General features: G+C 41.8%; 1 protein-coding gene across 1 annotated transcript in view; it reads right to left on the reverse strand.

Annotated features, from left to right (window-relative positions):
* Positions 1 to 26,948, reverse strand: part of LOC144798350 (cytochrome P450 2B1-like) — a 243,576-nt gene that overhangs the window by 31,598 nt on the left and 185,030 nt on the right. Inside the window, exons 6-7 of the mRNA XM_078669185.1 lie at positions 10,493 to 10,666; positions 5,820 to 5,961 (exon numbers count right to left, since the gene is read on the reverse strand). Coding sequence (XP_078525311.1) covers positions 5,820 to 5,961; positions 10,493 to 10,666 — 316 coding nt within the window. The remainder of the gene's footprint in view (positions 1 to 5,819; positions 5,962 to 10,492; positions 10,667 to 26,948) is intronic.

The raw sequence follows: 26,948 nt of genomic DNA on the forward strand, positions 1-26,948 counted from the left end.
GTAAGTCACTCTTAAGGTTGTCCTCCTAAGCCCAGGAGGTAGAGTGCATTATATTAAAGGTGTGAATATACATGATTATACATATATATCCCTACAGTAATCCTGTAAACAAGATTTAACTGTAAGTAACTGACCGTCCATAGAGTAACATGGGCTGGCTACCGATAAAACTTGAGATAGCCAGCTCCATTATAGAACAACCAAATTGTGTTGTTTTTGGTGTCAAACACTGTGTTTATTCACCCAGCATCATTCTCATGTGGAGAGTGAGCTGGCATGCCCAGGGGTGCCACCCTTGAGTGGGTGACCCCCAGGATACAGTGATCCATGAGCAGTTTGCCAAGACAGAGTCTACACTCCTTTTGAGATGTGCTAGCACTTTCCCAGGACGGCATGGACAGGAAGGAGGTTACACCTCCTCCCTTCCAGGATTGCTAGTATTTACAGTTATCAAGGCAGTGAGCCTCAAAGAATTTCACTGCCCTTGATGTGCAATTACCTTGTCCCCCACTTGAGGACAAAGCCCTTCCTTCCCTGTCCAGCCTAGCAGGTGGGAAAAGTTGTTAATCAGGAGGCGTACACCTTCAAAAGGCTAGCCACACATTTAGAATGGGCTAGGAGGTATGTACAGCCAAGGAAGGGTTCTGCCATGCTGGAAGACCCTAAAAGAAAGGTGATGTACACCCAAAGCATGTTGTCATCTTAGGGGCGGGTTAGCTGCAGGAAACAGTAGCTCATTGGCCACTGTCCCTCGTGCCCTTAATGCCCCCTAAACTAGGATTTAAGGTGCTCCCCTGACATTAGAACCTCAGTTCTGACATTGAACCCAAGAAGAGCCACAAAGAAGATAATGTCACTTACAACAGGACTTTGAATTCTATCACAGTACGCAGATAGGACACTTAAGTGCCCTGAAGAGACCATATATTGGAACCGAGAGTTCTAAGTGTGTCTACGGCAAAAGCTCATTGCTCTCAGCAAGAGGGACTGCAGTGGACACCAGAAACTGAAGAAGACTCAGTTGGATTGATGGGACCAGTCCCCTGCTATCTGCAGGAAAATCGACATGTGGCATGACAAGAATTGCGACCAGCTGGGCTTGTCAAGAGTGAGCCAGAAGAGAAGTGCAGTCCTACATACCCAGAGTAATAGCTAAACTTTCACCAAGTTTTAAGCCACTACTCCACTCCTGTCGACCTTCAGCTGCAGAAGTATCCTGGACTACATTTGCCGGAACCAAGGCTTGTTGATCGCCAGTCGGGTGATCAGCCCCTGGAGTGACATCTCCACCCGAGAGCAACTCACAGCGACTGACTTTGGCCACGACCCTGCTGCTGTGTTCCTGCATCCTGGAGTTAGAGTCATCAAGTGTGTGGTAAAGCATCTTTGGCGCGACCTGCCCGGGTGATTGACAGCTGCCAGCAACCTCTGCACCCGCAGCCGCCACGCAAGATAGAAGAAATCCAGCTGTTGAACCAGGGTCCCAGGATCTCAAAGGCCTCTTTGCTCCTTGGGTAATGTGGAAATCCACCTCCATGTGTGGTTTTGTCAAGTGCTGGAAGTTTGACATCTCCCTCGGATCCCGTTCAGTACCAAGGACAGCCAAATCACCTCTGCACCAGGACTTCCAGGGCAAGGTGACGAAGTAACGACAGTTGGAACTTGGTCTAGGAATCCGCATGACCTTTTCCAGAAGAGGGCTCGTTTGAACTCAGCCTGCAAGTGACCGAGTGTCACCTGTGTTTTACCCCATTCATTTCAACAAGACCAGTTTGACGGATTTACTGCATTTATTTTTGAACGTTTTACAAATCCACAACTCCAGTTGTGTGTCTGATACAAAGTTCATTTTTGTTTCTATATTTCAAAATAAGCTCTATTTTTATAAATTGGTGTCTGAAATGAGTTTTGTCTCAATTACTTATGCACCATAATCTTACTGTAAAATGCTTTACACATTTCCCTCCAGTAATACCAGACTGCTCTTTGCCACACTACGAGGACTGAGCTAAGGATTATTGTTGTTGAATCCAAGGATCATCTCTTTGCATTGTGAGAATATTGCAAGGTATGGCCTCCTAGCCATACCACCTAATATTCCACCCTGCAACAGAACCTCAATCAATGGTGAATGAACTAAGCGAGCAGGATCTACAAAACTAAGCAGTTGCAAGTCAACTTGCTACTGCCATCTGGCTGCTTAAGTTACTTACACTGGATGTGATCCTACTGCAGAGAGATTATCTAACTTTCTCAGTCTAACCTAGAAGACCTGCTCCTGTGCCTCAGCCACATCCTGCCATGAACAAGTCTCCAAATGTGCTATACTCAGAGCCTTCTCCTTCTGCGCTTCTCCTAAATATTTAATTTTCAAGTCAGCAAATCATGCCTGTACTGTCCCAGAGTCATGACACTGGGGTATGTGGGATTATGGGTGATGTCATACTGGGTGTGCACATTGTTGATGCCTAAACATTAAAACTTTGCTGTAATTTAGAGTTTGGTGGGCATGGTACTCCATTGCAAATGTGAGAGTAACCTTTTTGCCAAACTGAAAAGTCCTGACCTACTTATGGTCAGTAGGACCGTCAGCTTTCCAGCAACAGAGACCCCTTTGGCTCTATCGATGAGAAGGTATATCTGGCTGAGTCGGAGTAAAGCTGTCACACCATCTACACTAGACCCACTCTACGGACAGAAAACAAATAATAACCCACTCACCCTGAGAGAAAACTGCCATGGTGTGGGGGTCTTTAGTTAGTTTACTTTTTTGAAAAACAAGAAATGTTAATAGTTTGGTGGGCGGCTATGAAAACAGATGGTAGCAGTCCACCAAAAGTTGAAAAGAGCTGCCATGATAATGGTTTCTTTCATGGTACTGAGATGACCATAGGGCTGGCAGCCATCTCTTAATAGGACAGACTGCCATCCATCAGGGTAGCAGACATTAAGTCTTTCACCATTCTGATGGATGGTACTCCATCCTCCAAGGGCTAAACTACGGTCTATGCTTCTATTCAAAGAAATTTCTCAGGTCTCTCTAGGTGGTGAAAAAAATGCGGAGCTTGTGAATTTAGATAGGGTTCACACTCCAAAAACATTTTTCAAATGATTGATAAGCTCTAATAGGTTCCTTGATATCAAAAACATTTAGCCACATAAAAAAGGTTCTTAAACTGAAATATAATATATCCAAAAATACAGGCCGTCTGGACCTTCCATATAGGGAAGGACTGTGGAAATCTGACGATGCGCTTTCTGCACAGTCGGCAGAAATGGAAGACTATCAACTCTGAGCCTCTAGTAATACTGGCAAAACACACAAGATGATGGACGGAATGTTGCACAATGGCAAAACATTCACCCCCAGTTACAGATCTGGGTTTAATCCATCGTTATTTTGCTCACCAAGCCACCCCAGTTCAGACATGGCCGTATGAAAATCAGTCTTGACCCTGTGCCTCATGGGAACAGTCCAGCCTGAACTGCCAAGCCATGTCTTCCCTGGACCCGAATCAAGCATCCTAGGACCGGTTTCTGGCTATCAGCCGTCTTCAGCCAGGATAGCTTGACTGGGGTGGCTTGGTGAGCAACATAACAATGGATTAAACCCAGATCTGTGACTGGGGGTGAATGTTTTGCCATTGTGCAACATTCCGTCCATCATCTTGTGTGTTTTGCTGTTCACCCTATGTGGGAAGGGTATGCCCAGACATGGGTCCCGTGCTCACTAGGCCACTGGAGTCAAGCTATCCTGGCTGAAGACGGCTGATAGCCAGAAACCGGTCCTAGGATGCTTGATTCCGGTCCAGGAAAGACATGGCTTGGCAGTTCGGGCTGGACTGTTCCCATGAGGCACAGGGTCAAGACTGATTTGCATACGGCCATGTCTGAACTGGGGTGGCTTGGTGAGCAAAATAACAATAGATTAAATCCATATATGTGACTGGAGGTGAATGCTTTGCCATTGTGCAACATTCCGTCCATCATCTTGTGTGTTTTTCTAGTAATACTGGCAGCATTTATCAAGATGAGCAACTATTTCACAAGATAAACATGTGCATTCACTACCTGCACTACTCTGTAACACTGTTGCATCAGCTCATGTACATAAATAGAGGTGGTTTGTTTTCTTTTGTGAGCATTTATAACTACTGCAGTTCAAGACATTTTAATTACTAGTATGCGAGTGACCGGTACAAGAAGGGCGAGTAAAATGCATCACCGCTTTGCATGAGGACGAGGATGTGTGCAATACGTTTCTTCATTGTGCTGTTACAATGTCTCTTCTGACCCTCATGAGCGCTTCTCTATTATGTTCAATCGGCTCTTCTCTTACAGATCTGTGCCACAAGCCTCTCATATGCTCATGCTGCACTTTGCCATACCAACCAGACATCTACTGAGCCATTGCAACTCGACCAATCAAGGCCCCACAGGAACCAAAACTGAGGTGGAATACATTTGTGAGATGATTTCACAAAATAGATTCCCATGAAAAAAATATATTTAGCTGTTTCCATTTCTCTTTGGTGTTTCTCCACCTTATAGTCCCACAATCATTTACACACACACACACACACACACACACACACACACGCGCACACACACACACACACACACACACACACACACACACACACACCAACACACACACACACACACATATACACACACACACACACACACCAACACACACACACACACAAACACACACACACGCACACGCACACACTCACACACACACACACGTCTCTCACTTCTCATTTACACCTTTCACAATTGATGGTGGTGGTGGAGTTAGTACAGTGATTTGGAGATTATGGGAAGCTAGTATCCCAACTTTTTTTGTATCAGGGCATCCAAATTTATGTGTCATAGCCACTGTCAACATTTCAGTCAACCTTAACTCCCTATCACCTTTGTATTGTTTGTAGGGAATGTATTATTTTATGTTTTCCCTTTTGTGTTTTGATGGTGGTATACAGTGTAATGTTGGTTTTGTGGATGTATGAAGGTGAATGCATTGGTGCAGGATGACAATAAAAACATTGGCTTAGGGTGGAAGACCAATGGCTTGTGCCATTATAGGCCTTTCTCACCACAGCATCCCAATGACAGAGAGGGTAGTTGTTAACTCCAGTCTTGCTTAATGTCAGCGGTAGTGTGTTCTCCACATCCTTCCTTTGGCCAACGGTTAAGGAATACGTTTTTGGTTTGCAATGCCTGCCTTGTCCCCAAGGACAGTGGTAGAGTGTTTCTCTCATTTTGCCCAAAGGCAAAGAAAGGGGGCATAAAACAAAGAGTATGGGATAACCAGTAGCAGCCCCATCTTTTCTTCCCTGCATCAGTCTTGACTATTGGTGGGGGTGGGGTGAGCAATACAGGTGTATATATACCTAACCTTGCTCACTGGTGGGATGTAGTTTGTTGCAATACGTACCACTACCTTGTCCAAAGGCGGTGGTAGTGTTTTCCTCATCTCACCTACCATGCATAATGGTGGGTGGGTTATGTTACAATAACAGTCACCAGGTTGCAAAAGGCTTTGTTTAATGTGTGTCTGCACCCCCATCACCTTTCCCAAGAAACTTTGTTCTCGATAATGACTATTTTCTTCTCAGTTATCACTGCTATGCTTGGTCTGAATTTTCAGCTGTTTTTCACTGTGGGAGCCACAATAGTGGAAGGACGCATTTACCTTATCTTTGCAAAAGAACAAAAAAAAAGTGTGTCACTCTCATCATCCTGTATGCTTATGGTTCGTCAGGTATCAGAGTTCATAAATGAGCACCATGTTATCAGTTTACACATCTTACCTTGGATATCTGGGTATGCAATCATGTACAGAAGTCCCCACCTAAGGGTGGTGGTAGATGTGTCTGTCCCAGCTGAAAAAAGGTCTGCGACACACACTTGCAAGTTCTCAGGAGAGAAGGTAGAGTCTGGATTAGAGGCTCGCTGAAATCAAAGGTCATAAGCATAATTACAAACATGAACATAGGTATTTAGAGCTGCTCCCTAGGCCTCATCTTCTATAATCTATTCACAGTACACCAAAATCCATGTAACCTTCTAAGTCTAATTAAAAAGACATTTTCTCAAAAACAGTCCTGCAGCCTAAACAAAAAGGACAACTTTGGATGATTGACATTATTTCTGAAACTAATAGGGGATTATTGATAATGAAAAATGCATTTTTGGCTTAGAGCAGATTTTCAGAGTTTAATGCAGAATATTTTCAAAAGTACGAGTGTAGTAGTGTGTTTCCAAAACAACATCTAGGGAGGACAGAAAATGTTGACATAGTAATGGAATGACCCGAAAAATTGAATAGGGCAATAACAATAAAGTGTCATCTCAAAGAACAAGGTGTTACAAATTTGGGGCATGTACTATCGGGTGATGGGATAAAATCAGACACGAGTGTAGTGAAGAAGCTGTAGGTGCATCTCAGTCGATCGATAGAGATCAATTAAGACATGGAGTAAGGACTTCTATAAGCCATTCTGGCACAACTAACGGGGCAGGTCAAAGTGAATCGAAAGCATACACTTGCCAAACAGCTTCAATCTCAAATGGACTCATGGTATACATTGATCTTAAAACTCCTGCTGCAACTCTAATCTGAACTCTGCTAGTTAATACAACTGCCCAAGTCCCCTAGATAGAAAAGAGAGAATGTATTCAAACATTACCAGGGCCCCTACCAACAGCATCATCCAGGAACCCATTTGGAACCAGCAGCAAAATCCTGACCAAACAATGGCAAGCAAAGTCAACTAAGACTCACCTCCCCAACCTCTCCCAAACAGGCATCAGTACACATTAAACCTAAAAAGCTATTGCATACCCCCTGGAAATGTCCTTCTAACTAACTGGTAACAGTATCACAATTCAGTCTAGAAACATTGCTGGTGTTATTACCAAGGCTCTAGCTCACTTGTGGACCCTCATTTCAGATGGTGATCTCTTTGACAAATCACAAATACACAGGGAAAATTAGTTGCATGGCACCCTCTTAATCAGAACATAAATATTTAAATAATCTGTGCTTTATCATATAAATTTGTATGTTGCCAAATAAGATTTGAAAACAAACACACAAAATAAATCTGAACTCTTAAAAATATATCACTTTTCACTGGGGAATTCATGGAGATCATAAATCCTGTTTCAATTCTCCTTAACAAAGAAGGACCTAAAATAGCTGGGAGATGCAGTTGCAAAAGATCAAGGAAAAGATATAGGGGTCTGAATGCCCAAAATTGTTTGATGACATTGTAAAGGATCTAAGGAACTATGTACAGCTCTATATATTATGAAAGAGTGTTTATAAAGAGCAAATTCACCCTTGGGTTATATTGGCAGTGGACAACATGTTTATTGTTACCCACTCAGTGGCAGTATATTGATCTCAGAAGGATGAACACGGTGAGTGGATCAACCAGGATTCAAATCTGTGCCCATGAATATAAACAGAGACTCTTGTAGTTGATGTATTAGTCCAGTGAGCCAACAGACACTGTATGTAAAAGTAGGTCAGCATGCCACAACATCACAAAATATTACCGTACGCTTAATTGAGGTTCTTTGTGAAACTGATGGAAGTGTTTCGTCAAAGTCAATCACTTTGAAGACTACAGCGCAACCTCAAAGGGAATAGGATGAACACAATGTGATTAAGCCTGGTGATAAATACTGTGCTGAGGGTAACGGCCATTCAGCCTGTTGGGGTGGAGCAAGGAGCAGTTCGGCCACTCCGAATTTGAAATTCTGCTTAAGAATAATATTGGGACTTATTCACAAAGGTGCTTTTGAGTACGCAAAAGTAGTATACACTTAATGGAATATTCATGTACAATTAGTAGAAACAGAAAGGACTGAGCCCTCTTTGCACTTTTACTAAATATGGAGTTGGATGGGTTGTGGCTGATTTTCAAAGGCATGTGGCAGTATACAACAGAGTACTTCTGTAGTGCTATTCCCTGTTCTCATAAATCACCCCCATAGGTATTAGATGACTGAATCCGACATATAAAATTGATAATGACATTGGGCCTGTAGATTGTACATCCCCGCCAAACCTGGGAAAAGATCTACATTGGAATCCAATTGCATACCCCACAAAGAAGTTCAGTGAAAGATCAGATCTTCCAAGGGATGTAATGCACCTTGACAAACCTGGAATTTTTCCCACCTGGAGAAATTGTTGTATATTTGAGAGGTTGTGGTTATAAGATACAAAAGTTCCTTGGGAAAACTGGGACTGCAGAAGGATTATAAGTTTTAAATCCTTTTACTAAAGAAGGCCCCGGAAGATGGAAATGATTCCCATCGCATAATCAGTAGAACATTTTGTTACAAGTTAATGTTCCCACAACCATCACACAAAAAATTTCCACATATATATTTCCGGTTCCCACTAATTACTGACCAAAACTTTGTTATGTCGAACGTGTCTGTTTTCTGAGCTAGTTTGTCCTGATGTTGGTCAGAGAACATCATATCAGCCTTTGTACCATGTATTGTGTGTAGTGCTAGAGGCACTCCTATGTTTTGAAACTGCATGCTCACCTTTGACTACCATTGTTTTAGTTGACTTTTGGTGTTTTATTTTACCCTAGCATGAATGAACGACATCATTTTTCACTGAATGTGCATGTTTCCTTGGAGGTGTATTTCGTGGAATCTTGTAGTTTTAATGTGGGAGGGCTTACACAGACTAGAACAGTTTGCCAGGAATAGAAAGCGTGGGATGTGCGTTTGAAAGCATGAGAGAGAGAGATGTGGAATGTACTTCTTGGTCTCTAAGTGCAATGTTATAAGCAGTGGTGCTCAAATGTGCATCATGTTGTACATTAGGAGATGAAGTGCTTGATGCTTTAGCCACTGGTGCACAAATGTGCATTGTATTGTACATTGGGAAGTATTATGAAGTTCTTACTATTGGTTTTGACATGCCCCTATGTCATCTTGAATTCTGACTCTGTCTAGCTTGAGTTTTTTTGCGCACACAGGCAGGCCCCAGATTACTCAAGTTTTTTAGGTTATTCATGTTCAAGGCTTTTTTGTTTCTGCTGGATGGAGGCTTTCGTAAGCTTCGCTGGGATAATGTGTGGGAAGTGTTCTTGGTGCCTTTCAGAGCAGAAATTGTTGATGCCAGAGGGTTCTAGAACCTTCGCCTCAGGCTGAGTAAAAGGTATAAAAGTCGAGGGATCTTGGTACCCAGACGGGAGCTCGCTTGTGGGGCAGACGTGTCGTCACACGGGAATTTGTGCCCAGATCGAGAATCCTATCTGGCTGTTAAAGGGCTCCTCCAGCTTGAGTTGGCAAGGATTTTGATTGAACAATTGGTGAGATGTTTTGTTTTTGAGTATTAACTTTGTGATGTGTGAGTAAGTTTGTGTGCACATCCAAGTACCCAGTGGTGATAATCATCTGAGATGCTTTCATTGCGATGTGTGAGTGCCTATGTGCATATCCAAGTCTTCAGTGGTTGTAACATCTGATGTGTTTAGTGTATATATCATTCTGATTTCTTGCAGGACCTCCAGCATAATCTGCTTCTTTTCATTCCATATTATTATCTGATTGCATCTTATTTTATTATTGTTATCTGCTTGCATTTTATTTCATGTATATTCCATGCATTCTATATATATATCCCCATATACATTTGAATGTTGTTCATTTGACTTCTGGGACAGCCTTTCTGTTAGAGAGCGTTGCATAAATAAAACCCCATGCCTTATTCTTTGATGTGTTTTATTTTATAAAAGTGAAATCCCTTTCCAGGAGGTGTTTAGTTGTTTTTATTGCTTCGTCGTGTTTAAGCCTCCGTGTAGGAGGGCAGTATTTTCTATTATCTGGGAGTGTGAAGCAATACAAAGTGTCATCCTCAGCTTTCAGGATGGAGTTTTAATGCTGTGACAGATAGGAAAGCAGATTGGAAATCTCCTATGAGGTGATTATTATTGGTGTGCTCTTTTAATTGGTTGGTGAATCTTCTTTCCAGAACCCTGGTGAGGAATGTGAAAGGCCTGTACATGTCCCACACTTACATGGGGTCTGCTGAGAAATTGGATTTCATATGTCCGCTCACTCACCAAAACCAGCTATTGTCTGCACTAAAGTCTCCAAAAGCTGTTTCATCAATGCAAAAAGCATTCTTTATGTACTTCGTAATCCTGTGCACTAGAATGCCCACTTATCGTTATCTCATTCTACCAATCAGAGCCATCTGCTCCAGACTCCATGCATTTCCAGGCACAACAAGTCATAATTCATATAGATCACATAACTAATACTTCTGCTTATGTTATGCTTATTAAATATTTTTTTTATTTCTACAGGTCCTCATGATTTGAATCATCATCTGCACTCTCCTTTGTCGACCCCACAGCTCTTGAGTTAAGACATATAGAGACAAGCACAGTGGTGTGTTTCAAAGAATAGCAGACTTACAACCCTTTTAAGACCTTCTCCTCACCTTGTCCATTTCCAGAAGGTAGGCATCAATGTAGTCTCGTGGATTCTGGGCATCAAGTGTTTTTCTGTGCTCCTCTGTGGCCTCATCTATGAACTTGAAGATTTGGGCAGCATTCTCCAGGAGTTTTTGGTGTGGTCCAGGAAAGTATTTCAAAATAGGGCACATATTGACCATCTGAAAAAACGAAGAACACATGAGGAATACAAACCCACTGCCTTGACCAAACTTTCATACAGCAACTTCCTCCTGTCTCCTTCAAACACAATTGACTCTTAAATGACCCCTAGTATAGTACTATTCTCTGTGAATAGCAAAACCTGAATTCTGGTGTGAAAACCCTTGACAAAGCCTGCAAGAGGGCAGAGGGTAGACTATCATAGGAACATATTTAGATTGCTATGCCTTTATCTTCCTAATGAAATCATGTATGTGTGAATATGTATGACCCCAGCCAAAAGGCAGTTGTGCACTGTACATTGTCAAAGACAAGCATAAGATCAATAGGTCATAGGAGAAGAAGCTGGATTATGGATGGTTAATATAATGTGATGCGTTCTTTAAAGTGGTGAGTCTTCAGCTCCTGCCTAAACTGAAGCAGCATTGGGGCTGTTCTGATGGATAAGGAGATGTTGCAGATAGGGCTTGCTATCTAGTTTTTGCGTGATTTACATGTCTGCAGTGTGATGGTGTCCTGAGTACAGTGTGCCGAGAACTACCAAAAATGGTTAAGCTTGTCTGCAAGGTAAGGGGTGTGTGCTGGCCATGATATTTTTGTAAATGATGCAGCTGGTTTTGAAGATGGTACATGCTGGCAAGCGCAGCCAATGGAGTTCCATCAGGATGTGGGTGATGTGATCATATTTATTTAGGTCCTGGATAACACATGCTCGGTGTGAAAGATGCCCCTAAGGGACATCAGTGTGGAGTCTAGGAGACCCTAGAGAAGGGAATTACCACCATCCAGATGCAAGAGTATGAGACCTTGGACAGCAACAGGCCATTTTAGTTATTTTCGGGCAATGTGTCTCTTTAGGATGAGTTTAGTGTCCAGGGTAAAGTCCACATTTAAAGTAAAGTCCACATTTGTAAAGCGCACAATCACCCGTAAGGGTCTCTAGGCGCTGGGGGCCATCGGGAAGATTAAGCGAGCTATTGCCCAGAATCCAAGTGGTTTAGCATTCAGTAAAAGTTGGGGTTCGAAACCATTAAGGTTCATGTCATTGAGCTAGGTTTGTTCTATATTTTGTTTGTTGGCCTTGGCAATACCAGAAATTCTATCTTGGTTGGATTGAGCTTCAGGTAGGCACTGGCTGTCCAGATCTGGATGATGTGCAATCAGTGTTGGATGTGTGAAGCTGAGGCGATTTCCAATTAGAGCTGTGTCTCATCGGCACATTATTGAATTTTGATGCTGTTATCTGGGAGTAGAGCACCAAGCAGTTCCATGTAAAACATGAAGATGACAGGAGACACTATGGAACCTTGGGCTACTCCACAGGGAAAAGACATCTTTCATAACCAGGAGGTGCCCATGTGAAAAGGTTGGTGTCAGTTGTTTGCCACCTGGTTTTCCCTTGTTCCAGTCCTATGCAATCCGGTACTTTAGTTGAATTAAAATAAAATAAGTAACCTGTAACTGTAGAGCTCCAGTAGTTGATCTGTCATTGATTCACATACTTGAATCATTCCTGGTCGTCGAAGTGGGAGTCCCACAATACCACAGAAAGCAGTAGTCAAAGACCTACATAGAAGCCAATGTTAAAAGACATAGCTTATTAACATCATTCAAAAAGACCCAAAGTCCAACCAATCAAGCAACAGCACCTTTTAGGACACTCACCACAGAGGCTCCACTCCATCAGATTTTACAGCACAATTGGGATATAATACTGTACAGAAATAAGGGGGCATCTATGGGTAGGAGGATGGGTCACATGTGAATCTATGAAAGATACCAATACTGGAGAACTACTGTTACATGGAAGTAACTTATTTTCTTCTCCAGTATTGGATCTTTCATGGATTCACATGCTTGTATCAGAATAATCAGCAGTTAGTATTTGGAAAGAACAATATTATCATATCATAGCAGATGGTGGGAAAGATAGCTAAAAATAAAATGTACCAACTTATTTGAACAGACACAACACTGCTTGAACCACAGCCACATCGCTTTTGTCAGAGTAATCTAGACAGTAATGCTGTGTAAAGGTCTGCCTGCTTGACCATGTTGCTGCTCAGCATATTTGCTGAAGAGGCACACCAGCAAAGAGAGCTGTGGTAGTAGAAACAGCTCAGGTAGCATGAACCTTATCCTTGTGTGTTAAGAGTGTTCCTGCTTGTCTGTGACATTATTGGATCTGCTGCAATCCACCTTGGTATGCTTTGCTTTGAAACTGGGGAACGTCTTCGTAGATTTCCATAAGCCACAAACAATTGATCTGTTTTGCAGGGTTGTCTAATCCTGTGCAGGTAGAACTTAATGCACCTTTTAACGTCCAAAGTATGTAGTGATTTTTCTGGCATAGTTTGGGAATTGGAAAAGAATGTTCTCAGTATTATGGGTTAATTAAGGTGGAAATCCAAAGAATCCTTTGGTATAAACTTAGAATTGGTTTCCAATACCACACTGTCTTGTTTGAGTTGCATGAATGGTTCTTTAATTATAAATGCTTGGACGTCACTATCACTTTTTGCTGAGGATAGTGCCAAAAACAGTGCAGTTTTCCATTTCAGATATTTTAAATCTGTCTTGTGAATGGGCCCACACAGAGCCTTCATTAATTGGCTCAGTACTATATTTAGATGCCAAGTAGGAGGAGGTTTCTTCACAGGAGGGAAACACCCAGAAAAGTTCATTGAGAAAGTGTTTGATCACTCTGTTTGACCATAGGGAAGGTAACTTATCTGATCTCGAAAATCGTGATATAGCTGTCAGATGCACTTTAATGGATGTGTGAGCTAGACCAGATTTTGCTAATTGAAGAAGATGCGGGAGAATTTGTTCTGGGGCTGATGAGATAGGATGAACACATTTTTCCTGACACCACAAACTGAAATGCTTCTACTTGAGCTTGTATGTCTTATTGATGGTGTTGGCCCTGTCCTTTGCAAGGATCTTCCTGCAATTCACTGAAATATTCAACATTGCGAATTCATTGATTTCAGGAGCCCGGCTAACAAGTGTAGTGATGTTGATTCGGATGACGTACCTGGCCCATTGTTCAATGTTGGTATGGGCTTCAGCTGATTCTAGGAGCAATCAGGATCACTCAGCAGGGTTCCCTCTTGAGTTTTCTGAGGATCCTCAGGAAAAATGGGATAGGGGGAAAAGCGTACGCAAAGATCTTTGACCATTTGATCGAAAAGACATTCCACCACGACCCCCCCTGTTGATGCCAGTGTGTGTATTACTGGCATTTTCAGTTGCCCTTGGTCTCAAATAGACCCATGTTTGATATGCACCAGTGATCAAAGATGTCTTCTAGAATCTACTGTTTGAGGTCCCACTCATGGCACCTGGCAGTCATTCTGTTTAACATGTTGGCTAACAAATTGGTTGCTTTAGGCATCTGTTCTGCCTTTAGTGTTATTTGGCTGTGTAGGGCCCATTTATATATTTCTTGCACTTGCTATGACAGAGCTGAGGCCCTTGTTACTCCAGTTTGTTTATGTAATGCATGCTGGTGGTATTGCTCATGCGGTTTAACAAGGATGATCTTGCTACTCTGGGAAGGAAAAAAAAGACTAGGGCCAGTTCTATGGCTCTGAATTCCAGCAAGTTTATATGCATTTTCTTTTGGAGGTTGTTCCACCTCCCACTGATTGTCAAATTCTGAAGATATGTGCCCCATCCCTCTAAGGACAAAGCTGTTGTTATTACAAAGTCTGAGATCAGTGTGAGGAATGTTAGCCCCTTGCCTAAATTTCTACTTTGAGACCTCCATTGCATGGATGTTATCAGAGTTGGGGTAATCTGAATGATGTCGTCAAATGACCCTAGGAATAACACCTATTGTTTGTTTAGTTCCTCCTGCAATGGTTGCCTGTCAAGTCAACAATTGGGGATTAATGGAATGCAAGAGGATACCATTCTGAGGATGATTTGTACAGTCAAACTGAAACAGACTTTCTTCTGCTTAGATGCTGAGCCAGCTGCTTAATCCTTGACTGCCTATCTTGTGAGACAAATGACTTATCCAAGTTCATATCTAGAACTGCTCTCAGGAAAGTCAGCATTGTTGTTGGTGTGAGATAGGATTTTTGTTTGTTGACTGTGAGGCCCAGATTTTGTGTGTGAGGCACTTTGATGTAACTGTTGTTGCCTGCCAAGACGTGGCAGCCATTATTAACAAGGGGTCCAGCTGTGGGAATACCAGCATTCCCTTTTGTTTCAAATGAGCTGCCATTGGAGCCAGACACTTGGTGAAGTTGCAAGGAGCCGATTTTAGACCAGAAGGAAGGATGTTGAATTGGTAGTGGGTATCATTCACCTTAAATCACAGGTATTTTTGATGTTTTGGGTGAATCGGGACATGGAAGTGTGCATCTTGGAGATCTAAACCAGGTATGTGATCCCCATGATTGAGGAATTGCAAAATATCTTGTAGGGTGACCATGCAAAAAGATTGTTTTCTAAAATATTTGTTGTTTCCGAAGGTCTAAGTTAGGGTGCCAGTCTCCAGACTTTTTCATATCAGGAGGAAACGGGAGTAGAAACTGATTCCCCTCTTGAGTATTTTCGACCTCTTCTATTCCATGACTAATATTTCTAGCAAAAGTTGTTTTAGATGGGGAAGTGGTGCCCTTTTTAGGGGAATATTTGGTGGTTTGGTGATGAACTCTAGTGTGTATCCTCTAGTTATGACATCTAGAACCCATCTGTCCATTGTTATAAGGGACCACCAATTAAGATAGTTGGAGATACAGCCTCCAAGCTGTTTTTGTGAATTGTGGAGGGTAACAGACACCCTTAAAAGGTCGCTGCTTTATGGCAGTGTCTCTCCCTCTAGGAGGTTGTTTACCTCTTGTTTTTTGTTTGTACACTGCTGGAGGTGGCTGTTTATATTGTTGGGTATACTGGGGGCAATACTGGCTTTCAAAGGGTTGAAATCGTTGTCTATTAGGTTGAAAGTCTCTTCTATAAGAGTATGCACCCCTGCCCCATCTCCTTGAAAGGGCTGTCTTTGCATTTGTAGCATTCCCAAGGACCTGGGCATGTCCGTACCTGTCTCTATAGTTTGAAGAGCATCGTCGACAAGCTTGCCAAACACGCTTCACTGTCAAGCGGTATATCCAGGATTTTTCTCTGGATGTCTGGTCTGAAAGATGTTGCCTTCAGTCAACCTTGTCTTTTAAGCACCCATGCTCTAGCCAGCTGCCTAAATCCAGTTGAGGAAATGCCAATTTTGCAGTCAGTTATCCACAGAAGTCCTCTCTCCCTCCTAGAGACCCTTCTTTGCTTCAGTTTTTGCATCCTCCAGTAAGAGGTCATGGTATGGAGCTATATCAGATCACAGTTGCCTGCCATAGTTTCCCAATAATGCAAGGGAGTTAGCCGCTCTGACAGTGGTGGCTGCTATTGTGAAAAGCGTTTTCTGATATTATTCAGTCTACACCCATCCCTATCTGGTGGTGTTGTGATAGGGGTTGATGGATTATTTGAGCATCGCTGGGCCGCTACTGTGATGACGGAATCTTGCTCGGGATGACTAATAAAACATGCCGGCGAATCGTCTAGTGCTTTGTATTTTTTATCTATTCTAGAGAGTACTGCCGACACTGTAGCTGGATTCATTATTGTCTTGATACTGTGTTCCCAAAGACGGATCACTGACATAATATAGAATGCCAAAATATCGACCTACCAAAAAATCGAGGTAAAAATATAGAATACGAAAATTTCGACCTCCTATCTCCAAACAGGTAAGTACAAAAATATTGAATCAAAAATATCGATATAAAAAATAGTTAGTCAAAATATCGATTTTTTTAAAATGCTTTAAATTAATTAAAAATTAATGAAATAATAAATATAATTAACTTAACATACTTAAATAACCTTAAAATTAATAAATAATTAATGTAAGTAAAAAAAAAACATACAAATTGATTTGTTAATACATATATATATGTAAACGTAATATTATTAAAAAATGTACAATATTTTTACCGTAGGATAGCGGAAAGGGTAAAATTTACTATTACCACTCCAGTGAGTGCAACAGTAGGGAAAGCATTGGATAGCGTAGGGGTAAAAATTACTATTCCAACTCCAGAGAGTGCAACAGTAGGGAAAGCGCTGGATAGCGTAGGGGTAAAAATTACTATTCCCACTACAGACAGTGCAACAGTAGGGAAAGCGTTGGATAGCGTAGGGGTAAAAATTACTATTCCCACTCCAGAGAGTGCAACAGTAGGGAAAGCGTTGAATAGCGTAGGGGTAAAAATTACTATTCCCACTCCAGAGAGTGCAACAGTAGGGAAAGCGTTGGATAGCGTAGGGGTAAAAATTACTATTCCCACTCCAGAGAGTGCAACAGTAGGGAAAGCGTTGGATAGCGTAGGGGTAAAAATTACTATTCCAACTCCAGAGAGTGCAACAGTAGGGAAAGCGCTGGATAGCATAGGGGTAAAAACGTACTATTCCCACTCCAGAGAGTGCAACAGTAGGGAAAGCGTTGGATAGTGTAGGGGTAAAAAATACTATTCCCACTCCAGAGAGTGCAACAGTAGGGAAAGCGTTGGATAGCTTAGGGGTAAAAATTACTATTCCCACTCCAGAGAGTGCAACAGTAGGGAAAGCGTTGGATAGTGTAGGGGTAAAAATTACTATTCCCACTCCAGAGAGTGCAACAGTAGGGAAAGCGTTGGATAGTGTAGGGGTAAAAATTACTATTCCAACTCCAGAGAGTGCAACAGTAGGGAAAGCGTTGGATAGCATAGGGGTAAAAATTACTATTCCCACAAAGATTGAAAGTGAACAAATGGATTCAGAAGGACCAAATATTCAATTGATCAAACTGACATTAGGGCCTGCTAATAGATCAAAAATCGTCCTCTTGATGAACACATACACACATCCTTCGGCCAGGAAAAAATTGGTCCATAACAAACAACTAATCGGAATCATTACCAACATCCGGAGTACCTTTCCCTTGTGGGACTTGATACTCACAGGGGACTTTAACTCAAACCTAATTTATACTCCCGACGAGGACGAATCTACATCAGCAGACAACATATATTGGTCCGTCCCACATCAATACCAGCCAATGAGGCTAAAAGTGGAACGCGTAGGACAAGGGTTGGTTAATGCCTTAGAGTTTATTGGGCTAAGAGTATTGAACGGTAGAACTCCAGACGATTTCCCCCCTAAGTTTACATTCCATGGGGGGAAGACAAGGTCAAGACTGGACTACACAGCAATCTCAGTATCGCTGATACCATCCCTATCGCACTTCTCGATAGAGTTCACAACCAGGAGTGACCATATATATCAGCTGATACATGTTAGGTCCAAAATTCCCAAACACCAGGTAAATACAACTATTGATGGCAACATACACACAGTGGACCTAAAACGTCTAAAATGGTCAAATGACACAATTGAAACATTGCAGTTAAAAATAAAAAACTTGTTAATTTACTAGCAAAATTGGAGCCCAGGACAAAATATATGCATGGGAAAGCTTTACAGCTGAGGTAAAAACATTAATGCCGTCAGGACAAAATCAGCCCAACTCCCGGTAAAAAACAACAACGTTAGGTCTGCGAACCCTGAAACATAAACTCAAAAAATGCATAAGGATGCTAAAAAGAACAACTCCAGACACAGCAGCATGGGACAGTGTAAGACAGCTCAGGAAATGTTATAAAAAAGACCTCTGGGAAGAAAAAAGAAAGAGCAACGACAAATTCTGGGCCGAACTCCTCTGTAGCTCAAAGAAATTCAACTCAAAACAGTTTTGGATCATCATAAACAATCTGAACCGACCGGTTACAGTGTTATCCTCAAACATACAAGAATCTGAGTGGGTGGAATTTCTATCCAGGAAGTTTTGGGAAGCTCCCTTGCTAGAACCAATCGTGGGAAACACCTATGATCGAGGGGCAGTTCATGTAAATCCCACTGGGTTCTTTGAAAGCACCAGCCCAGAAGACGCCGCAACTTCAAAACAGAAGGAGCAATTGAACGTGGTCACAAATCCAATGGAGGAAAATGTCTCCCCGATCCCAGCCATAAGTTACTCGTCCCCTTCGACGGAAGGAGTTAGACGTATAATTAAGAAAGGCAGAAACGACAGTGCACCAGGCCCCAACGGAATCCCCCAAGCAATCTTCAAATATGATATTCCGTTTTGGGGCAAACACCTTTCCAACTTATATCAAGAAATAGAGAAACTAAACATCATACCAGTAAACTGGCAAGGTTCAATTCTGACACCTTTATTTAAAGGAGGAGACAGAGCAAACCCAGCGCACTACCGATTGATAGGCCTGCTGGACGTAGAGGCCAAAGATTATGCCTCCCTGGTACTAGAAGAGCTTAAGGCATGGTCTGACGACCTTAACCTAATTCGGGAAAACCAGACGGGATTTAGACAAGGCTTTGGAACGACGACGAACATTTTAGGTCTTTCGCTAATTACAAACAAGTGTAAGCAGAGGAAACTGCAACTTTACCTCTGCTTTATAGACCTAAAAGCAGCCTTCAACAGTGTTGATCGCCATCTTTTGTGGAAAAAGCTGCGAGCCTGGGGTATCCGTGAAAGGCTTTCAAAAGGCATCCTGTTATTCTACTCAAACACCTGGCTAAGGATTAAGATAGGTGATGGGTCCAGACTCTCAAGGAAGCTGACAACCACCAGAGGCTTAAAACAAGGGTGTGTTCTGGCCCCCCCATCTTTTTAATTTGTTTTTATCTGACCTCTCTCAAAGGCTGGACTGTACCAATTCCCATCCACCAAAGCTTGGCGAACTGAGACTTTCGCATCTCTCATACGGGGATGACGTGGTACTAATGAGCCAAACAAAGATCGGCCTGCAAAGATGCCTGAATGAAATGCCAGTTTACATTTCAGAAAACAAACTTGAAATAAACACATCCAAAAACCAAAACTATGGTGATTGGAAAAAAACTGTTAAGAAAACAGACAATCTGGCTTAATGGAATCCAACTCGAGGAGGTAAAAAAATACAAATACTTAGGCCTTTACATCGACAACTCAAGAAATCTTACGGAGCATAAAAAATATATGTCTCAGTGATCAAGCGCACTAACATTTGCTTTCAGCCTATTAGCTAAAAAGCTGAAGGGTCCCTCCTATAAACCTTTGCTCGCCGTAATGAAGGCAAAAATCCTGCCAACTCTAACATATGCCAGCGCGGCCTTCCATGGCGAGGATGGAGAGCACCTAAACCAACTAATAGCTTCCATCTACAAAAAAGTATTCCAGATTCCAAGGTCAGCATCCCCAGCCCAGGTTCGCCTGGAATTCGGCCTTACAAATGAAGAAGTTGGCAGAACGTACGCGACGGTGAAAACCTGGTATCGCTTCAAGCTAAACGCTGCTACATCAAAAATCAACGAGGCCATCTGGTCTGAACTAAACCAAGACAAATCTTCTCCTTTCAATCAATACCTTTGTAAATCCCTTTCGGCCACATGTACAACGGAAATATGGAACAAAAACTTGCCATACCAATCGTTTAAACGAGTTGTAAATAAAGCATCAAAAACCCATTCACTGCTACTGGACAAAAATATCCTAAGATCAAGGTCGCACGCCTGGATGGTGATAAACCACTATAAGTCCCTTGCACCGGCAGCTTATTTATGCGAAACTTACTCAATTAACGTAAAAAAACAACTTATGGCACTGTGTTTTGGAACACTACCATCCCAGGCTGAGTAGCCAGCTTGGCTGCATACAGGCCCTAAATCGTGCCAGCTGTGCAATCATCACAAAGAAGACTTTATCCATATAATTTGCACATGTATAAAACTGCGGGCTGAACGTGCAATCTTTCTAAAGACAAGTTTCAACGAAAGAGGTATTAGATCCTGCAGAGCCGCAATAATGGCATGCCTAAGCCCCTCAGACCCCCCACTGCATGGCAGACTGATCAAATTTCATAAAGCCTTTAAAAAGCTTTGTTAAAAGGGTCGGAAGCTGGGCAAACGAGGTCTAACTTTCTGCATTGAACTTTTAAGAAACAACATTATTTTATACTTAAATTTCTGCTTTTAACTGCTTATCGTAATATTGTGCTTTTGCTACTTGTTTTAAATTGTTATGGTTTTAACTAACTAAACAATAATCATTACTTACTTACTTATTCCCACTCCAGAGAGTGCAACAGTAGGGAAAGTGTTGGATAGCAGGAGGGTAAAAATTACTATTGCCACTCCAGTTAGTGCAATAGTAGGGAAAGTAAATACTTCATATATAAATAAATATAAAATAAATATTAATACCAATTACAAATTAATTAAAATAATTAACACTTTTATATAATATATTAATTAATCAATTAAAAATAGAAATACAAATTAATTAATAAAAATAATTACCTACTAATACAAATTATTTACCAATTAGCAATAAATTAATTAACAATTAAAAAATAATTAAAAATTAAGATTACAAAAAAAGATTTTAAAAATAGAATTACTTACAATTAAATTACTCCCCACCCTATTCCCCTATAAACCCACAACCCACTACAGAAAATAAATTAATACAATTAACATAATTATCAATTAATAAATTAATTACCCATTATATTTTAATTAATTACCAATTAATAATTAATTAACAATTAATTCAAAATAAATACCAATCAATAAATTAACATATTTAATTAATTATAATTAAATTACTTCCCACCCTATTCCCCTATAAACCGACAACCCGCTACAGAAAATAAATTACTAAAATTAACATAATTATCAATTAAGCAATTAATTCAAATTAATTACCAATTATATTTTAATTATCAATTAATAATTAATTAACAATTAATTCAAAATACATACCAATAAATAAATTAACATATTTAATTAATTATAATTAAATTACTTCCCACCCTATTCCCCTATAAAACCACAACCCGCTACTGAATTATACTACGCAAAAATTAAATACCATAAAAATAATTAATTAATATAAATAATAAAATAAATATACACTTTTCAAACATATACTAAAATAAAAAAACTTTAAAAGTTGATATTAACTTACTTACCTCAATTTCGATATCTTTGTAGTCTATATTCTGTCCATTCTATATTTTTGTAGTCTATATTCTGTCCATTTGATATTATGTCCATTCTATATTTTTGATTCGATATTAATGCTATCCTATTCGATATTTTTACAGTCTATATTCTGTCCAGTCGATATTGTGTCCATTCTATATTTTTTACTCGATATTAATGCAAATCGATATTAAAAACTCAATATTTTGACTGTATACCTTCCCAAATAAAGTCTATAATAGGGATGTCTCTGATTGACATTTTCATGGGTTCCTTAAAATCACAGAAGAAGCAATCAGATTGCTTAGCTATTAGAGCAGTGGTTCCCAAACTTTTTTGACCTGTGGCTCCCTTGACTAAATTGGCAGTTGGCCGTGGCTCCCCGCCATTTTTTACCGTGGGGGGGGGGGGGGGGTGTACGCCCGACCTCGGGAGTACTTCCAGTTGTCTTCCTTAAATTAATTGGGACGCTTTTTTATTTTCCAATTGATGACAAGCAGAGGAAGTCATGTTTTGGAGCATTTGTGATCATTAAAGCTTCCCTGGCAGGCCAAAACAGGTCAGGTTAAGTTACTTACCAGAAAGATGGTAGTACGCGGGGTGATGCAGTGACAGTCGCATGCCATGTCACTGCGCACGGGCAAAGTTAGTCGCCTAGCAAAGTTAGTACAGTAGTGATGGGGCAGTCAGTTGGGTGGCAGACTGGGAGGGCTGGTGAACAGCAAGTAATATACACTGTCAGTGGGGGTAGATCAGCGAGCATTGGTAGAGCTATAAGTATGCACACTTCAGGTCACAGGGGCTGAGGCAGGGCAGGACAGTAAGGTTGGGGGCAGAACGAGATGACTGGCAGAAGACAGGGCTGCATAAGATCCAGCCAGCTCAGTGGGGCTGGGGTAGAGCCAGTCTCATGGCCGGAAGAATGGACAGGCAAGAGGCAGTTTTGTAGCGTGCTGGTCTGGATAAGGTAGAGTCAGTTGCACTAAGTAGAGGTGGTAGACCCAGTTACATCCCAGGTCAGTATGGGGCACAGGACATGAATGACTTTGAATTGACCACACGTGGGCCCACTGCCAGTCCCTGCCCACGTGCCTTTTATCACATAGGTCTGCTTCCCCCACGCTTAAAAGCCCACTCCTGCTTCAAAGCTGATGTCATACTTCGGAGATTTCTCTGAGAAATATTGCTTTTGGTGCAAATTGTCTTTTCATTTTCGAGCCAGCTGCGAATTTATTCTAATACTTGCATTACTTTTTTATTCAGAAACGTTTTTCAGGAAATAGACAGTGAGTGATAACAATGTGCCTTAAATTGTGTTCAGGGTTTTACAAACTTGTTTTGCCACTTAATAAATCCATTTGTTAACCTTATCTTTATTGAAGGACTGGCTTTAACTCGTGCCTTGCACACTGCACGCACCCTTTTGCAGAGACTGCCTAGTTACGTTCACTGGACTGTAATGTGAGTTTGCTCACTTGAATTTCTGATTTATAAAATCAGGCGTAGTGTTTCTTCAAGTTCACACAAAATGCGGGAACAACAGCCAGGATATAATTATACATGCCGGTATTTTACGTTTTCAAGTTGTAGCATTATTTAAAATCATCGCGTTCTGTGAGGGGCCTACTACGTGTTCATTAACTCAGAATCTGTTCGAGTGACTGCGGGGGAAACTGCACATTTATAACTTGTCCCTTTCAAACTCAGCTTCTCAAAATAAACTAAATAAATTAGTTAATGAGCGAGGAGTGTCTCCCCCGTATGTTGCGGCTGGAATAATCTTCATCCTGCATTCAGGCCCTGCTAGGGCGTCAAAAGACGCATAATGTTTTACTGCCTACACACGTCCAAATGCTATCTTTCCCACCTCGTGCGCGGCGCCCCTGGCTACTCATAACGGCGCACCAGGGCGCCGCGGCGCACAGTTTGGGAACCACTGTTTAGAGGAAGGTAAAATCTTTTTGCTGTTCTCTCTATGGGGTTGTGGTAACCCACGATTTCTATTGGTGAGTCCAATGGTGGTGGTTCAGGGAGGATGATGTTTGGATCAGATCATCCCATTCGTTAGGTACTGAAGCAGAATCTCTGTTCTCCTTTTCTTCGCTAACCTCGTCTGAGGAAGGTGGATCGTCCGCTGGTGGTTCAGCCAATGTACTTGCTGGAGTAGGTTAAGGGGTCACTGGCACTGGTAATATAGGTGGTACGCAAGTAAATGGTGTCTGGATCTGAGGAGATCGGATGGGTTTTGGTAGTTGCTGTAGAAGATCAGTTGTTGCAGGATCTGGGAAGCTTTTATAATAGTCCTAGATAATATAGTGATCCTGCGGACCATAACAGGACTGTACTGTATTGTTTGTTCACATGAATAAACTTGGTCCCCATAGTATTGGTCGTCCTCATTATTATCCTACCCGAAAGGAGGCTTCGTACTCTGAGTGCAGGCGGGACTGGTGAAACTTTACTAGGCAACGTGTGAGCAGGTAATATTGCTTCTGTTGGAGATTTTCCTTTAGTAGAAATTATTGAGACAGGCCTCAGAGGTGTTAATGGTGCCTTTTGTCAATGGTGCCATTGTTGTCACCGTCAATAACGAGATTTATAATAGAGGTGTCTTCATCAATAGGACTCTCGTTGGCGTTGTCACAATTGAAGGGGCTTTCACGGGTGTTGTCCTTATTGACGGTGTAATTGTCGACGGTTTCATTCATGCCATCAGCGGTGTCATTGATGATGATTTTTGTATATTTTCCTAACTATCTTAGGGGATCTCCATTGAAAGTCATAAGCTTTTGAATAGTTCTTTCCATGTGCGGAAAGTCTGGAGCACTTTCCCATAGAAGTGTAGATGTTCGCCTTTCCTCAGGAAGGCTTGTAGAAACACTTCGGAAAGAAAATATTATTATGCAGCCTATAAACACATGCTACAGTGGAAAGATTCTTCAGATTGCATTCACAAAAGGGTTAATATACCCATATACATGTATAATTTTAGGCTAAAAGTTTCTAGAACAGCTGAAATCTCTTTCACAAATCCCTTTCTGTAAAGTAGAAGTTGAAGGAAAGCAGGACAGTGTAGCCCCATAGGCTGCAATTATGTAACTTTAAACTATTCTCTGTGCCTTTAAGCACCCAGAGACCACCAGCATACCATCATGCCTAGCAGCTGGTATTTGGCTCAGTTCATTTTTTCAGCACCTGGTGACAGGATCCTGGAGAATTGAGCTCGGCCTTTTAGGCTTTTTCTCTTCAAATTTCTCCAGTGGAATTTTGTGATGATTTTTTTATCATTTTCTCACTATTTCTGCCTTTTTCTGACAGAAAATTTTGGCATTTTGTCATTTAATATAACTTCTCTGTTTGACAAGTGCCATGCCTGTGGAATAAAGAAGGCCAAATCAGACCCCACATCTTGTGTATTCTTTGCCTTCCACCTACTTATGTTCTTGAGCATTGTCAGCAGTGCAAGAAATGTTCTCAACGCACCCTGCGAGGGTGGGAAAAAAATGCCTTCATGGCACGAAGGAACGGCGCAGACAGCAAGTCTAGTTTCAAGGTGAGACCTCAGAGCGAGGAGAGGGTCAGTCCTTTATAAGGACTCTACCATCTACCTCTGAGGTACATAGAAGGTCCAAAAAAGAGGGTTCAAGGCCTGAAACTGCATCTTGTCTGGTTGACATCAAAAGGGGTAGACGTCGAAATTGGATATGCCACTGACTTGCTCACCCATCCTGGCCTGGTTTGATGTTGAGGAAGAAGTGCTGATTGACGTCGGAGCAAGGAAGGCCGACACCTAAAAGGTATACATCGTTGACACAAAGAGTAAGGTTGACGTCCAGAAGTGTATCGATGTCAAGGTGTGCAGATCCATCAACGCCAAGGAGCAGTCCGATGTGGAGGCATTGGAGGAAATCGCCGTAGAGGAGCAGATTGACATTGAGCCAATGACTGAGGTTGACGCAGAAAAGGTTTTCGACATCAAGGACACAGGAAAAGTAGAGAAAGAAGACACAGATGTATTCTTCTCCAGATTCTGAACACTAGAGGGTATACTCCCGCTTACCGGATTCTCCTCCACCACCATCTCCTCTACTTCTGCCTACAACATCACCACCACCACCACTTCCTGAACCTATTCCATTCACACCGGGAAACATCCTTTACAACGCAACTTTTACCACGCAGTGCCTTTACGACGCAACTTTTACAACGCAGACCATTACAACGCATTGCGCTGGGGGGCGCTCTAGGATAGGGAATAGGTTTAATTTACTATCCAACACCTTCCCTACTATCCACGGGGACTGGAGTTGGAATAGTAAATTAAACTATTCACTATCCAGCGCCCCAAAGCACTATGTGTTGTAAAGGTATTCGTTGTGAATAGCGCGTTGTAAAGGCATGCGATGTAAAAGCATGCGTTGTAATGTCATACATCCTCACAGGCGTCATTCCAGGTGTTGCTCAGTCTCAAGGCACTCTCCTCATTGAAGCCATTGATCAAATTCACACACAAGATCTAGGCATTGTTCAAGATATACAACATCCTCATCTTCTTCTACAGGGCGATATTTACCAACATTGTCAGATTCACCAACTCCATGCAATCAATCAATCAATCAATCACTCCATGCATTTCTCCGGTGGATGACATCACCACCTTCCAGGAGATCTTGGTAAGAGGAGCTCCGAAGCTTAATATACAGATGTCGGTACCCACACAGTCTACATTCGTTATTTTTGAGACGCTTCACCAGTGGTTAGCGTCAAGACCACTGCTTCCGTTGGTGCCAGGACTCTTGAGACACCAAAGGAGCTTTTTCTGACCACCTCAACTAAGACTACTCTTTTGAGGCTCCTGGGCAAGGTCCTTAATTCCTCTGATCGGCTCTAACTCCTGACTCAGTAGTCATATCGGCAGCCAAGAAGCACCATCCTACCACCCCTGCTGCCTCAGTTCCACCTGATAAGGAAAGCAAAAAGCTGGACCCTGTAGGCCGCAAAGTTTGCAACATGGCCGCAACCACCATGAAAACGGCTAGTGCTACTGCCCTCCTTGATAGATACAATAGAGCATTCTGGGACTCTATCCAACAATTTGCAGATGATCTTCCCAGGAACAGACGGGAAGACTGCCTGGAAGTAGTCATGGTATCTATTAAGGTCATAAGTGCCACACTGGACGCTTCCTTGTTA

Source organism: Lissotriton helveticus, chromosome 12 (genome assembly GCF_964261635.1).
Source record: "Lissotriton helveticus chromosome 12, aLisHel1.1, whole genome shotgun sequence".
In the NCBI taxonomy this organism is placed as follows: domain Eukaryota; kingdom Metazoa; phylum Chordata; class Amphibia; order Caudata; family Salamandridae; genus Lissotriton; species Lissotriton helveticus.